The sequence below is a fragment of the Macrobrachium rosenbergii genome, chromosome 9 (genome assembly GCF_040412425.1).
Source record: "Macrobrachium rosenbergii isolate ZJJX-2024 chromosome 9, ASM4041242v1, whole genome shotgun sequence".
In the NCBI taxonomy this organism is placed as follows: Eukaryota; Metazoa; Arthropoda; class Malacostraca; order Decapoda; family Palaemonidae; genus Macrobrachium; species Macrobrachium rosenbergii.
In genome coordinates this window covers 43425739-43440345 of record NC_089749.1, presented here as the reverse complement: position 1 = coordinate 43440345, position 14607 = coordinate 43425739, and the positions used below count along the sequence as shown (strand labels likewise).

At 35.4% G+C, this 14607-nt stretch overlaps 1 protein-coding gene across 1 annotated transcript in view; it reads left to right on the top strand.

Moving 5' to 3' along the window:
- Positions 1 to 14607, top strand: part of GABA-B-R3 (gamma-aminobutyric acid type B receptor subunit 3) — a 336872-nt gene that overhangs the window by 193374 nt on the left and 128891 nt on the right. The window contains 2 exon segments of the mRNA XM_067108995.1: positions 4916 to 5104; positions 7036 to 7143. Coding sequence (XP_066965096.1) covers positions 4916 to 5104; positions 7036 to 7143 — 297 coding nt within the window.

The window sequence follows — 14607 nt, the reverse complement described above, 5'->3', positions numbered from 1 at the left end:
ATGAAAACTGTTTGTAAAAGCTGCTGCAATTGCTCGAAATAACACTTAAAAGTGCAACAAGGAATGAACTTTCATCTGAATTAAAGGATGGCTTTCTCAGATTGTAAAGTATTTTTAAAACAGATTGTAAAGTGTTTTTCAAAACCATGAGAACAATATTTAGAGTGCAAATTCCGTATGTTAGTGCAGATATCAGGGATCAGATTTCAATTAAAACATTTACATTTTTGTCAGAGGTATGTGGGGTCTTCGTGCACTAGTTTGTCAGTTGTTTTTCTGTCACTTATATAAGAAAGTGGCCACCAACTTGATCACGAATCCTCGCAGAATCTTGATAAACTCTGACAGCAGATTTACAAGGACGAGAACCAAAACAAGGCAGCAGTATTAACTTCCTGCAAGCCCAACAGGATTTCCCTTTGGACAACAAGCACATAATATCCCGAGTGGATTGGAGATAAGGTGCTCTTTGCTCGAATACATCCCTTTGAGGGGAGACGAAGGATGAAGCCAGCATCAGTTCCTTCAAGCCATATTGGCCAAATCCCTTGGGATGGACGCTTGTTCTCTGTCGCTCATAAATAACCTCATACGAAAGAATGTCGAAAAGTTATGCACCGATTTCATTGAAGAGGTGATTCAGTTGTGAGACAGAATCTGTCCCGTATTCAGGAATTGTTTTGATGTGGGCTTTCTAAGTTTATTCTATTTGTTGCTTCTATTCATTTCTGTATCTTAACCAGGATGCCTTGTTTGTCAGTATTCTATACAATCACGGCATCAGCGAACAAATTTGGAAGTCGCATCATCGTGCCCTGGCAACCCACGGATCAGCAGCGAGTCCAATTTATAATGGTAGATTGCCAGGGCACGATAATAAAACCTCGAGACTCACTGGACACAGTATGATTATCTTTGTGTTTGAGCATTTGTGAGGGATATAGAACACCCTTCCGATCGGAAACACAAGTTCAGAGCGCATTTGCTCCAGTGAACGAGGTTTATTATTACAGAATAATCCCTCCTTTTTATCTCCTTGTTCTCATATGCCTTACCTCTCGCCCTTTGTTTTCCTTTATAGCTTTTTTTTCATGTCTTATAAGCTCGTTATTTTGTTATTCTGAGTCTTCTCCGACTCTTTTGTCTTCCTGCGTTTCTCTCTCTCTCTCTCTCTCTCTCTCTCTCTCTCTCTCTCTCACACACACACACACACACACACGCACACAGATGTATTTGTTTTTTAACGCATGCGCACTACTCTACCTCCGTGTGATTGTAATCATCCTGCAAGTCGCCTGGCCTTAAAATCCTTGTAATAATTTTAATTGAAATCCCTTTTAGAATTTCACACCGATAAGATTTTTGGACAATTGAGCAATTTTATGCCTTAATATGTTTTCAAAAGTAAATTTACTTTACGAACATCATTGTGAAGGTTATTCAGCTTTTCATTTAACTTAATATCTAGAAAATTTCGATAATATTTAGAAATATAAATTTCAGTAACGTATAGGAAAAATCCATTGTCAGTTTCTTTTGCATACATTTAAAAAGCCAGAGTTTATTCAAATAAGAAATTATGTAATGACTGTACTCGTTGTTGGCTTTCCCCCGGTGCTGGAAACACGGACATATAAGAAAGGATGAAGCAGATCTCATCAAAAAGGAACAATTGGCGTTTTGATTCAAACACCAAGATCAAGGTTATGGTTCCTGGAGCTCATTTGCACCTGAGAACAACTGAGCCCCTTCATCAGGTGTTCTGACGCTAATGTTAATCAGTGGCGTGATGTTGCAGCCTGTCATTACAGAGCTCATCACTAACGGAATGTCTGAAAATAGATATATTACATTTGCATGTCATATTGCTATTCTTGAATCTATTGAATATTTCAGTTGACGTTGAATTTTTCTCCCTCATTTAATTATGTTATTGGTAACGAGAATTGCTGATATGTATATTACAGTCATAACTCATTTTTCACGAGTCATTTTCCTTGGAAGGCGTCGGCGGCGATTATAGCAAAATAGGCACTGCCACAAATATCCCCTCGACACACTTTCACAACTGTGTATGTAACAGCATGTCGATTCACTTGTCACGTACAGAGCCGTTCACCACAACTTGCAGGCATTCGTGCGCTGCCCAAATTCATGTTTATACTGTAATCCTTATCATTATGAATGCGAAAGATCAACTGAATCATCGCTTCGATGACGTGAAACTATATAGCCAAGCTAAGGTCAACCTGAGGATTGATTGAGTAGATTTAGTGTCATTTTTTTATGACAGCAACGGGCAAGCGGCATGCTTTGAAAATGAGTTTACTTTACAAGCGAATTTGTTGCTATAAGGCTGTTGAAACGTTACTAATATATATATATATATATATATATATATATATATATATATATATATATATATATATATATATATATATATACAGTATATAAAATATATATATATATATATATAAAATACGTATGTATATATGTGTGTGTGTTGTGTATGTGTATGTTTGTGTGTGTGAGTGTTCTGTCACATACACGCGTGATTTCTTTATATTCACATTTCTTAAACCACAAATATCGTTAAATATCGAATTCACTATACCTATGGAGTAAATTACCCTCAAGGGGATATATAATTGATAAGTGCTTCATCCCCAGAAAGGATTCGAACCTGGGCCCTTTGTTACAATCTTATAAATCAGTTACTATGGAGGAGATTGTTGGTGTCGATTCTTACTGCAAAGCTTGAATTCGACAGGAATATGTATAGCAGAGTCCAGCAACTTATATTTCTCTTGGAAGCCGAATAGTCAAAGTGACTGCTTACTGTTGTTTCTAAGATAAAGGACCTGGTTAGAATCCTAACTAGGGGCCATGAACTTATCAGTTATAATTTCCTTTGAGTGAAAGTTATTCCAAAAGTATAGTGAATTCGGAATTATACGATACTTGTAGCTCAATGTTTGCAAATATATATGTATATATATATATATATATATATATATATATATATATATATATATATATATATATATATATATATATATATATATATATATATATATATATATATATATATATATATATATATATATATATATATATATATATATATATATATATACATATAATATATATATATTATATATATATATATATATATATATATATATATATATATATATATATATATATATATATATATATATATATATATATATATATCGGTATATCAGTACGTGCAAGGTGAAGGATCAGTCCTTTATTCCTTTTCTAAGTACTTCATTATTGCTGCAACGTTTCAAGACGTAAAAGTCCTATTTTCAAGCTGTAAAACGAGAAGACAAACGTTAAAATAACAAACTCTCTATTTAAACATAAGGAGAAACTCATGCACTCATGACCTCAGGAGTCATATATCTATTTAACTGCCCTAGATGTAATCTTGGGAAGTACGTCGTCTCCACACGGAGGTTACTCAAAATGAGATTGGACTCTCATCGAGGCGTTAGCTATAGAAGAAGTGTTAAATTAACTAATCCTGAATTTTCATGTATACGTGAACATACAAAGAAATGTAAATCTGACATAAATTACAATGATTTTAAGATTATAGGCCAAACTTTTAACGAACAGTATTAAGCGATCTTAGAATCACTTCATTAAACAACTCGTTCCACAGTCAAACACCCAGTCTTCCTCAACACCCCTGTATCTCCCGTGAGCAAAGTCGAAGCTGAACCCGGCCCGAATTGTTGTCACTGGGTCTGTTCCTTCAGCACCTTATGGTCATCACTCCTCCTTATCTTTTTACTTGTCATTTATATTTTTTGTATAGTTTTTTAAGCGTTAATCTTTGTTCGGAGTTTGTTATTTTAACGTTTGTCTTCTCTCTTTTTATAGCTTGAAAATGGGACTTTTACGTGTTGAAACGTTGCAGCAATAATAAAGTACTCAGAAAAGGAATAAAGGACTGATCCTTCACCTTGCATCTGCCGATGTCTACCGTTTGATAGAATCCCTTTCAATCCTCACTATATATATATATATATATATATATATATATATATATATATATATATATATATATATATATATATATATATATATATATATATATACACACGCGTGTGCGCGCGTGTTGAAAATACCGGGAATGTCCTTGCCTGTTCTTTCCTCACGGAGATAATGAAGATATCTGGTTAAATGATGATTAATATTGCGCCCCTCCTCCTCATCATCATCTTTACAATAATTATCATGATCATCATCACCATTATTGCTTAAGGACAGATCCTTCCGTATTCATTCATTCATGATGCAATGTTGTATACAAAGTTGTTTATCATTGCTGCTGAATTATACATATCTTGAGAGTAAAAAGTTAATTATACCTTAGTTTAACCAGACCACTGAGCTGATTAACAGCTCTCCTAGGACTGGCCCGAAGGATTAGACTTATTTTACGTGGCTAAGAACCAATTGGTTACCTAGCAACGGAACCTACAGCTTATTGTGGAATCTGAACCATATTATACCGAGAAATGAATTTCTATCACCAGAAATAAATTCCTCTAATTCTTCATTGGCCGGGCAGGAGACTCGAAATCGGCCCTGGCAGAGTGCTAGCCGAGAACTCTACCGACCCGTCAAACGAGGAACTATCTTGAGAGTAAATAAGCCTTCTGGCGAATAATGTTATTTTATTTACAGGTGTCATCAAACCAGTTAATTAAGAAATATGTTTTTGTAACAAATTTTTATGCAGTATTCGAGAGGGTTCGCTAAAATGGATGTCTTTTTTTTTTCACTCCATCTCTCATGTTCTCAGTTCTTCTTAAAGTATTTAGATAAATTTGAAAGGAAAAAATCTCACATTATCTTATTCTTCCTATCCTTACAGGCTTACCATCTGGGCATGTACGGGGCAGACTATGCCTGGGTACTCTCAGGAGCTCCGCAGGACAGCTGGTGGCAGGTCACGCAGGGAACCAGCTGTTCCCGACAACAGCTGGTGGAGGCGACGCAAGGAGCCTTCCTGGTGGCCAATCACGGTTCCATCATCGGAGAGAACGCATCCGAATCCGGCCTTGTGAGTAGATCGCTTCCTCTCTCACTCCTTGATTCATTCAGTTATTTCTTTCGTACGGTATGAGGTGCAGATATGTATTCCGAGAAAACAACATATCATATGAATTCATGTTCTCTCTCTCTCTCTCTCTCTCTCTCTCTCTCTCTCTCTCTCTCTCTCTCTCTCATGTATATACATATATATAATATATATAATATATATATATGCATAAATATATATATTTCTTTATTGTTTAGAATATCACGTCAACTATTCTTTTTTCCATCTAACATGATTGTTGCTATCATCCGAATAATCATGGAATCTGAAATGCCCTGTTTTTATAGAAGAGCCAACATGATCTATTATTTTTATTGTTTAGAATATCACGGAACTGCTTTTTTCCATCTAACATGATTGTTTATCATCCGAATAATCATGGAATCAAATGCGATATGATCTAGATGGCATACTGCATACAGTTTTTCTTCATATATATATATATATATATATATATATATATATATATATATATATACATACATATGTATGTATATATATACATATACATACATATAGATAGATAAATAGGTAGATAGATAGATATAATTTGATAACGTGAGATTCACATTTCCAGATCATTGATAATGACGCATTGCTGATCATTTCTCCATATTTTGGTAGACGCCACATTTGGTTAGCTTTATGACATGGTTAAGTTACTTCCTTATAAAACCCTTGTTTATCAGATTGAAAGACAACCTTAGTGTTGCAGGTGAAAATGCAAATAAATAATTTCTCAGATGAATGCAGAATTAATTCACTTTTGCTTTGTTTTACAAATCCGGACGCTTTGAATTGAGAATGCTTGACTTTTACTTGAACCCATTGAAATTATAATTATTTTTCTATTATTATATATATATATATATATATATATATATATATATATATATATATATATATATATATATGTGTGTGTGTGTGTGTGTGTGTGTGTGTGTGTGTGTGTGTGTGCTGTGTGTGTGTGTGTGTGTGTGTGTGTGTATGAGCGAATATGCACTTCAACAGCCTCAACGGAAATTGGATGATAAAAGTAATATGTATATGTACGGTATCTCTCAATCTCGGTAACGCCTAGTCTTTTGAGATCGAAATCTTCTAAAAAAAAAAAAAGGCTCTTTTAAAGTATTTTTTCACGCTGGCTAAGTAACCAATCTGATGTACTTCAAGGGTAGATATGAGAACATGATATTAGGGCGTATTAATAGCGTGTTTGAAAGTTCCTATAAAATCCCGATTTTATACTTATATACCGTACAGAAAGACAGACTCGTTTCCGAAGCAGTGAATCGTAAGTGTAATATTATGATTATTATTCAAATTCAGTGACAGTAAAAGGAATGTTTATTTAATCTGTCATTAATATTTTGTGGATTTTTCCTTTGGCACGCCTTTATGCATTGCCCTCTCCTGGTATACTGTCAACCAACCTATTTATAGAATGAACTTGTGGTTGTATGCGAAGTATTCGACATTGTTTAAACATATTTGCAGGTACTTAATAAATATGACCTGCACTTGTGAAGAGTACCGGCTACCAAGATTAAGAACAAGCTAGCATAAAAATATTTTCAAACAAGTGATAAAATAATGTATTGCAACGAGGATTTAGGAGGAAAGAATGACTGATGTGCTGTCTTATTGCCGAAAAAAATACCTAATAAAATATATTAGTTGATGGCAGTTTTTTCCACAGACATTCAATGGAAGTATTACCTCCCCAGATAATAGCATAACTGTCATGTAATGTCTGCGTTACTGTCGGCTTTGTAAATTTCGAATCCTTTTATGGGATCATTGTACTTCTATGTATCGTTAACGTTACGTATTTCCTTCGTCTTTACTTCTGTTAATATAGAGTTTTATGATCTCCATTCTTCTCATTTCAGACCAATAGCCAGTTCCTTCAGGAGTTCTCCCACACAGGACAACCTCTAACGGAGTATGTGACGCAGACCTACGATGCTGTGTGGACTATCGCTTTGGCCCTTCGTCAGGTAAGTTGACGTCTCTTGCAGAACTTGAAGCGTTCATATTTAAAGTTAAGATTTTTTTTTTTTTTTTTTTTTTTTTTTGCCAAATTGTCGTCGTGCTTCTCCAGGAAGACGTCGCACAATTACTTCAGTTTTGTTTCCAGTGTTGGCTACTTGGCGAAAAGAAGCGTCAAAATGCTGAACCACGCCACGAGGCGCGTCCGTACGACACTGGGCTTGAATCCTCATTTGTTTTTCAGCACTTTGAATCCAACTGTAGACCATCACCCAAGCAACTGATGTGCCGTTGCTGAGACAAAATCTTGATCCAAGAACAGAACTGAACTATATCCAGCCAGGTTGAAGCTTTGACAACTTCATCTTGTTTCCTTTCACTTTTTTTTTCTTTTAATATTTATATTTATTGCAGTGATGGAGGCAGGTAATCCTGCCAAATCAGAATCTGTCACTCGCAGAAAAGTAAGGGCTAATTGACTTCTGGAGGTCTCTTATTTATTTATTTTTTCCTGTTAGTCGATGTTCCCGGTAGACTTTTTCAATATGATTTCCCTTTCCTTTTAAGTTAGTTATTATTATTATTATTATTATTATTATTATTATTATTATTATTATTATTATTATATTATTATATATATTATTATATATTTATATATATATATATATATATATATATATATATATATATATATATATATATATATATATATATATATATACATATATATGTGTGTGTGTGTGTGTGCCTGTGTAGGTATGTGCATGTGTTTTGAAGTATAAATTGTCCCAGTATGCTCTTGTAATTTACCTATATGTACTTGTGGGCGTTACTAGGTAAATCAGTGTCGTTATTGTGTAGGAATATTTTAATTTCATTTGACGACATCATTCTCAACGAGCTTTTTGCGCTATCGTTTCAATACCAGGGGATTGGAAACAAAAAAGGTAAACAAAATCGTGGAAAGGTCCTTTATCTCTCGCCACGCTTCATTAGTATTTTGTTCGCATTTTCGCTGTGCCAAACTTGTGTTGACAATTCCGTCTTCTATGTTGAGTGTTCGCACGTACAGCATGTGTATTCATACATAGGGTGGCTTTTCCATATCCATTCAATATTTCCATGAAGTTTATCGTAAAATGAAGTTTGACAAGTATTACTTGTGTATTTACATAATACATAAACTTATTCGGTATTCGGGAACATTTAATGTTTGACCAGGGAAAGCTGAAGAGATCAATGAAGAATTCTACATGAAATTCAGTACATTAAATATCACATCAAAATTAACACAAATTTTTTATCCTTTATTTGCACTGAACTTCATTATTACAGTGGACAGTAATAAGATAGAAAGAGTATAATAATATTATAGCTACGAATTTCTGTGAATCTTTTTCCAGTGATTATGATGACCCTTATGAATCCCTTCGATTTATAGAAGCCAGTTATTCGTAAAGCCGTTTGGCAATGTGTTCTCTGTTTTTTAAAAAAAAAAAGCTTGTTTCTTGCACCTGAGAAAAAAGACAGGTTGCAGATATTTTTGTGCATGGAAGATGAGGCTATTTTTGTATAAAGGTTCAGTTTTTGTGTATAGAAAATGAGGCTATTTTTGCCCTGCAGAATCATTATTTGTACCTTCATTGTCATTGTTATTCAGATAATAAAATCTACATTTTGTACGTTTTTTGGATTTGTGGATTCATAGATAAAATACTGAATTTTATAATGTAATAAATAGCTCGAGTTGTATCGATGCGTTTCGATAGATCTGCTTACTATATACATTCATTTATTCGTTTTTCTTTATCTTAGTTTCTTGGCTTTTTGAATCTTGAATGTCTTGGCTTAGCAGCAGCGATTAATATCAGTTCCTTCTAAATTAGGGGAGCCATCTCCACAATGGCCGGTAATGGAAGTTTTTCAGTCTCTCAGTTTCCTCTAAATAGTTTACGATGGGAGTCATTGCTCCCTTTCGATTTTAATGATTCAGCAATTTGCTCTCTCTCTCTCTCTCTCTCTCTCTCTCTCTCTCTCTCTCTCTCTCTCTCTCTCTCTCTCTCTCTTTCTGGACTCATGGCATAGAGGTAAGTGCTCCGCTCACGAACTGCTCGTGCAGAGTCCTATTCTCGAACCGAACGAGGGAGTACGACATAGTCGCTTTCTCTGGAATCCATTGTACTTTTGTTGACCTAAGCAACGAATAGGGCACCTAGTTGCTAGTCAAGTGGTGTGGGTCGCACCCAGAGAGAGAGAGAGAGAGAGAGAGAGAGAGAGAGAGAGAGAGAGAGAGAGAGAGAGAGAGGATAGTTTACTACTCCAGTAATCCTCGAAAGGTGTTTCTCTCTCAGTGTTTAGCTTTTTAGACTTGCTGTCGTATAATCCGTGTTCAGCCTCTTCACAACTGTCATGATATAAGGACGAGGGGATGAAGGTACTTTGATCCGGGCTTCAGGTTGGCACATAACGTCTCGGGAGTCGTGCTCTGCCATCTTGAGCCTCTTTCTTATTTTTTTCGATTTTTGAGGGGACAGGTGCAGATCGCTTCATGAATTTCGGTACACTGACGGTGAGTTATAAGTAAAACTGGCAACTCCACATATAGCTGCAAATAAGAGGTTCTTCGCCATGTTACCTGTGAAACAATGTCACTAAACATGCAATCATGTGACAAAAAATGTTTACTAAATGCTAGAGTAGTGTTAATTAAGTAATAATGCTCTTCAGTTAATAAAGTATACGAAAAAGCAAGAAACACTATACTCTTGTAATCAAACCAATAAAAACCTCCTTTCCATCGTGCCCATGCAATAACTACATCCGCCTTTCTCTCTCTCTCTCTCTCTCTCTCTCTCTCTCTCTCTCTCTCTCTCTCTCTCTGCATTACTCTGGTAATAAGTGTGTTCTTTCGTCCTTCTTACGCACTTTCCACATCTTTACCCACTCCTTTTATGAGTAGTATTTGTTCTTGTAGAATCTGTCGTTTTGTGTATTCCATTGCCATAATGATACTGGTGTCTTTAAGATCCTGATCACTTTGATTGAATTGGTCAGTAAGGTAATAAGATAAATCATTGTATACTGAATTACCGAGGTCTCAGGGGAATCAGTCTATATGAATTTCCTGGCTTTATTCAAGACAGAAACAAGTAACGTCAATCGCTGTCAGCCAAGTGAGCTGTCACTGTTTTCATATTTTTATGTTTTTGCTTGTAAGAGGCTTCGAAGGATGAATTGTAAGTTTCCTAAAGCACTGCGGTACATTAAGGAAGCCTTTTACATTCCCGTTATTCCTACATTGTATTGGTTTTATTTCCTCTTTCCGTCTAGTTCTCGTTACTTACGTATTCATATAGATTCAAAACTATCGTGTCGAATTTCATTATTGTAATCATATGCTCTTCATGCGTAATATGAAATAAGTAGTCAGCCCCGAACGCACAAATACATACCTTGGCATTGGTAAACGTGTTTCTTGTCATGTGATTACACATTTAGCGACAAGGTTTCGCAGGCAACGTTGCCAGCAGTTTCTTTTTAGCTGAACACGGGAGATATTAACATCTACGTTGTGGAGTTGTCAGTTGTCTCCTCAGCTCGCCGTGAGTGTACCGGAATTCTGAAGAGCCAAATGTACTCAAGTATTAGTAATAAAGAATTTTACCTGAATGCTGGATTATTCCTTAAACGAGAGTGGTAAATATGACCAAGATAGAGTTAAGGAACAAAGGGACGTGACTACTGCCCACAGTGTGCCCTTACCATCGGCCTTTAGGAGCAAAGCCTGAATGAAGGGGAGTCATGCGTACCATAACGCCCGCACCTAGTGGGAAAAAGGAAGAATAGTAAATAGTTGCGGCCGAAACGCAACAGACCTTGGGAGAAAGGTGCGAGCTGCGAAGAGAGTAATTTGTCTTTGCTAATCCCTGTCATGTGGCCATATTCATATCATATTTGCTAGGTAATAGAGGCTATATTTGTTATATATTTTGTTATTGCGCCTGAACAGCATACTTATTTATGGACAACAGCATCCTGCTCTAGGAGCCGCCGCCCGCTCTGACATAAGGCCGGCCGAATCTATAGCAACAACAATAAAAATATCCCATATAAATTCTTCTGAGCTTTTATGCTATATTCTGCAGACTTTATCATATGAAAAGGTCTTTGTTATGATAAAGACTTTATCATATGAAGAGGTTTTTGTTAGTTCCTTGTTGGTCGGGCAGGTTCCGTTCTCAGCTACCACTCTGTTGGCCGCGAGTTCGAATCTCCGCCCGGCCAATGAAGAATAAGAGGAATTTATTTCTGGTGATAGAAATTCATTTCTCGATATAATGTGGGTCGGATTCCACAATAAGCTGTAGGTCCCGTTGCTAGGTAACCAGTTGGTTCTTAGCCACGTAAAATAAGTCTAATCCTTCGGGCCAGCCCTAGGAGAGCTGTTAATCAGCTCAGAGGTCTGGTTAAACTAAGATATATTTAACTTAAAGGTCTTTGTTTTTATTCACTTTGCACACAAAAGCCTTTTTTGCTTGCATGTTTTAGTAGCAGTAATAATAATAGTAATGATGATCATAGCCCCGGACATTATAATCTCCTTAATGTATCGACCAGGTCCGTCATTCATCGTGACGTAGAGGACAACTTTGTCGTAACGAAGCTCATTTGTCATTTTCGGTATTATTGACTGGAAGGGTCGTCCCGCTTCGGCCTGGCTACATTCCATGTTGCTTTGCCCTTTGCTAATCCTTCTGCTGAGGGGGAGCCGCGATTCTGCGCTAGTTTATGAACTACGAGTATTAAATGTTAACGGCGTATGATAATGCAGGCTGTCTTGCCCGTATACGGGAGGTTCATCCACGATTCACCAACGAAAGTATGACTGTGGCAGTGATCCCGAGCCGCCCCGTACTTAGGGAAACGGGTTGATGCACACACACACATATATACACACACATGTACATATACATACATACATATATATATATATATATATATATATATATATATATATATATATATATATATATATATATATACAGTATATATGTACATATATATATATATATATATATATATATATATATATATATATATATATATATATATATATATATATATATATATATATATATATATATATATATATACATACATATATATATATATATATATATATATATATATATATATATATATATATATATATATATATATAAAGTGTTTAAAGTATACCTTAGTTTTACCAGACCACTGAGCTGATTAACAGCTCTCCTAGAGAGGGTTGGCCCGAAGGATTAGACTTATTTTTACGTGGCTGAGAACCAGTTGGTTACCTAGCAACGGGACCTACAGTTTATTGTGGAATCCGAACCACATTATAGCGAGAAATGAATTTCTATCACCAAAAATAAATTCCTCTAATTCCTCATTAGCCGGCCGGAGAATCGAACTCGGGCCTAGCGAGTGCTAGCCAACAACTCTACCGACTCGTCTAACGAGAAACTATAAAGTGTTTAGCCCAATATACCATCAACATGTATAAGAATTTTCTTACTCCATTTTCCTTTGGTTCTTCGCCCTGCTGCTTCCTTGTCTATCGCAACGATTGACTACTCACCCCAGTTATCACATCTTCAAACCATTTCAGTTTATTGAATCTGGAAGCCCTATCTGCCTTCAGCAATTTCATTAATTGTGATATAATCTGACCATTGCATACGAGTTTATTTATAAAATTTTTTTTTTTTTTTTATCTAAATGACCATGTCTCCGTTGTATAGAGAAGTACAGGCTTTATATATGCATCAGATAATTTCTTTCTTTACTGTTGAGGTGTTCTTATTTGCCAGTTATCCAGTATGGTCTTTCCACTGACACCATGCGGATGGCAGACATTCAGTCAGTCTTCTGCAAGATCGAGCCCTTAACCACATAATGATAAGTTACTGAAGTGAATTAGAGACTTGGTTTGGAACTCTGGACTACATCCGACCAACCTAGACTCTTGCTATTTTTTTTTTTTTTTTTTTGGGAGGGGGGAGTTGCTGTGAATGCAGACTTCACAATCCATTACGCCAACACTCAGCGCTCTGCAGCGAAGTCTAGTTGCTTCGATTAACGACTTTCAAATCATTTGTCACAACGAAAAACTCGCGGGTAAAATCGTGAAGACTAACAAGTCGCGTAAACGCGGAGGCGTAGACGTTCTTTGGGAACCGGCAGCGTGAATTCGCTTTTTCTAGAGTCAGCTGCGTGGTTGAATACACGACCGCTATTTTTTTTTTTTTTTCAGTGTTCGGAGAATCAACAGCAAGTTCATTATAGGGTGATCGGATTAAAATCGACTACATTCGATTCGTTTTCGATAATCTCCCGCTCATAATAGCTTCGCCATTTTTTCGTCTGCTTAATCACATAGCAATAAATAGATTATTTTGGGGGGATTATCTCGAGTTGTCATTTCCTTTAAAAATGGCTACGATGTTTGCTTTTAATGGTTATGGAAACGAAAATGGAAAGCCTTTATTTCTGGTTCCATTTGGAAAATTCCATTTTTCGTTCAGAGTTGTCGGGATCAAATTTTTTTTTTTTTTTTTTGCTTTAAACAAAAACTCGCTTTGTTTGGAGTAGTTGAAATTGGTTTTAATTTTTGCTTTGATTTTATTTCATTTTCAGACATAAAAATTGATGATTTTTCCCCTCTGTGATCCATCACAGGAACATTTGCTTGATTACAAAGAGTGATGGGAAATCGTCTTAGTGATTGACATGGATTTTAAATTACTCCTCAACAGCTTAATATAGCGTGACATAAGTACCGAATATCTGCTAGAGCGATTCTTATAAGAATGAAGTTTTTCAAAGTTATAATGTAGCGTAGTATTAGAATTTCACTTATACCTTATCCTGATTGTCTGTCTAGCTATATATATATATATATATATATATATATATATATATATATATATATATATATATATATATATATATATATATATATATATATATGTATGTATGTCTGTATGTATGTATTTTTGTATGTGTATGTGTATATATACAGTATATGTATTATATATATATATATATATATATATATATATATATATATATATATATATATATATATATATATATATATATAATATATGGATGTATATATAATATGTTTGTATATATTAGTAACAAAATTTACGGAAGTATTGCAGTTCTTATATAATTTCCATGACAAATAAACACTTTCCAGCGAGTCACGAATAGTCAGTCAGTGATGCTATCCTTACATAGGACGGAGCTAACGTTCAGTTTAGGCACCGAAGTCTTCCAACCTTATTCTATTTTGTCGACTTCCACTCGTGGTCGAATGCTTCTCTCTCTCTCTCTCTCTCTCTCTCTCTCTCTCTCTCTCTCTCTCTCTCGTTCTTTTACCTCTAATTCGTTGAAAATCAGCACATGTTTGGTATGCGTGC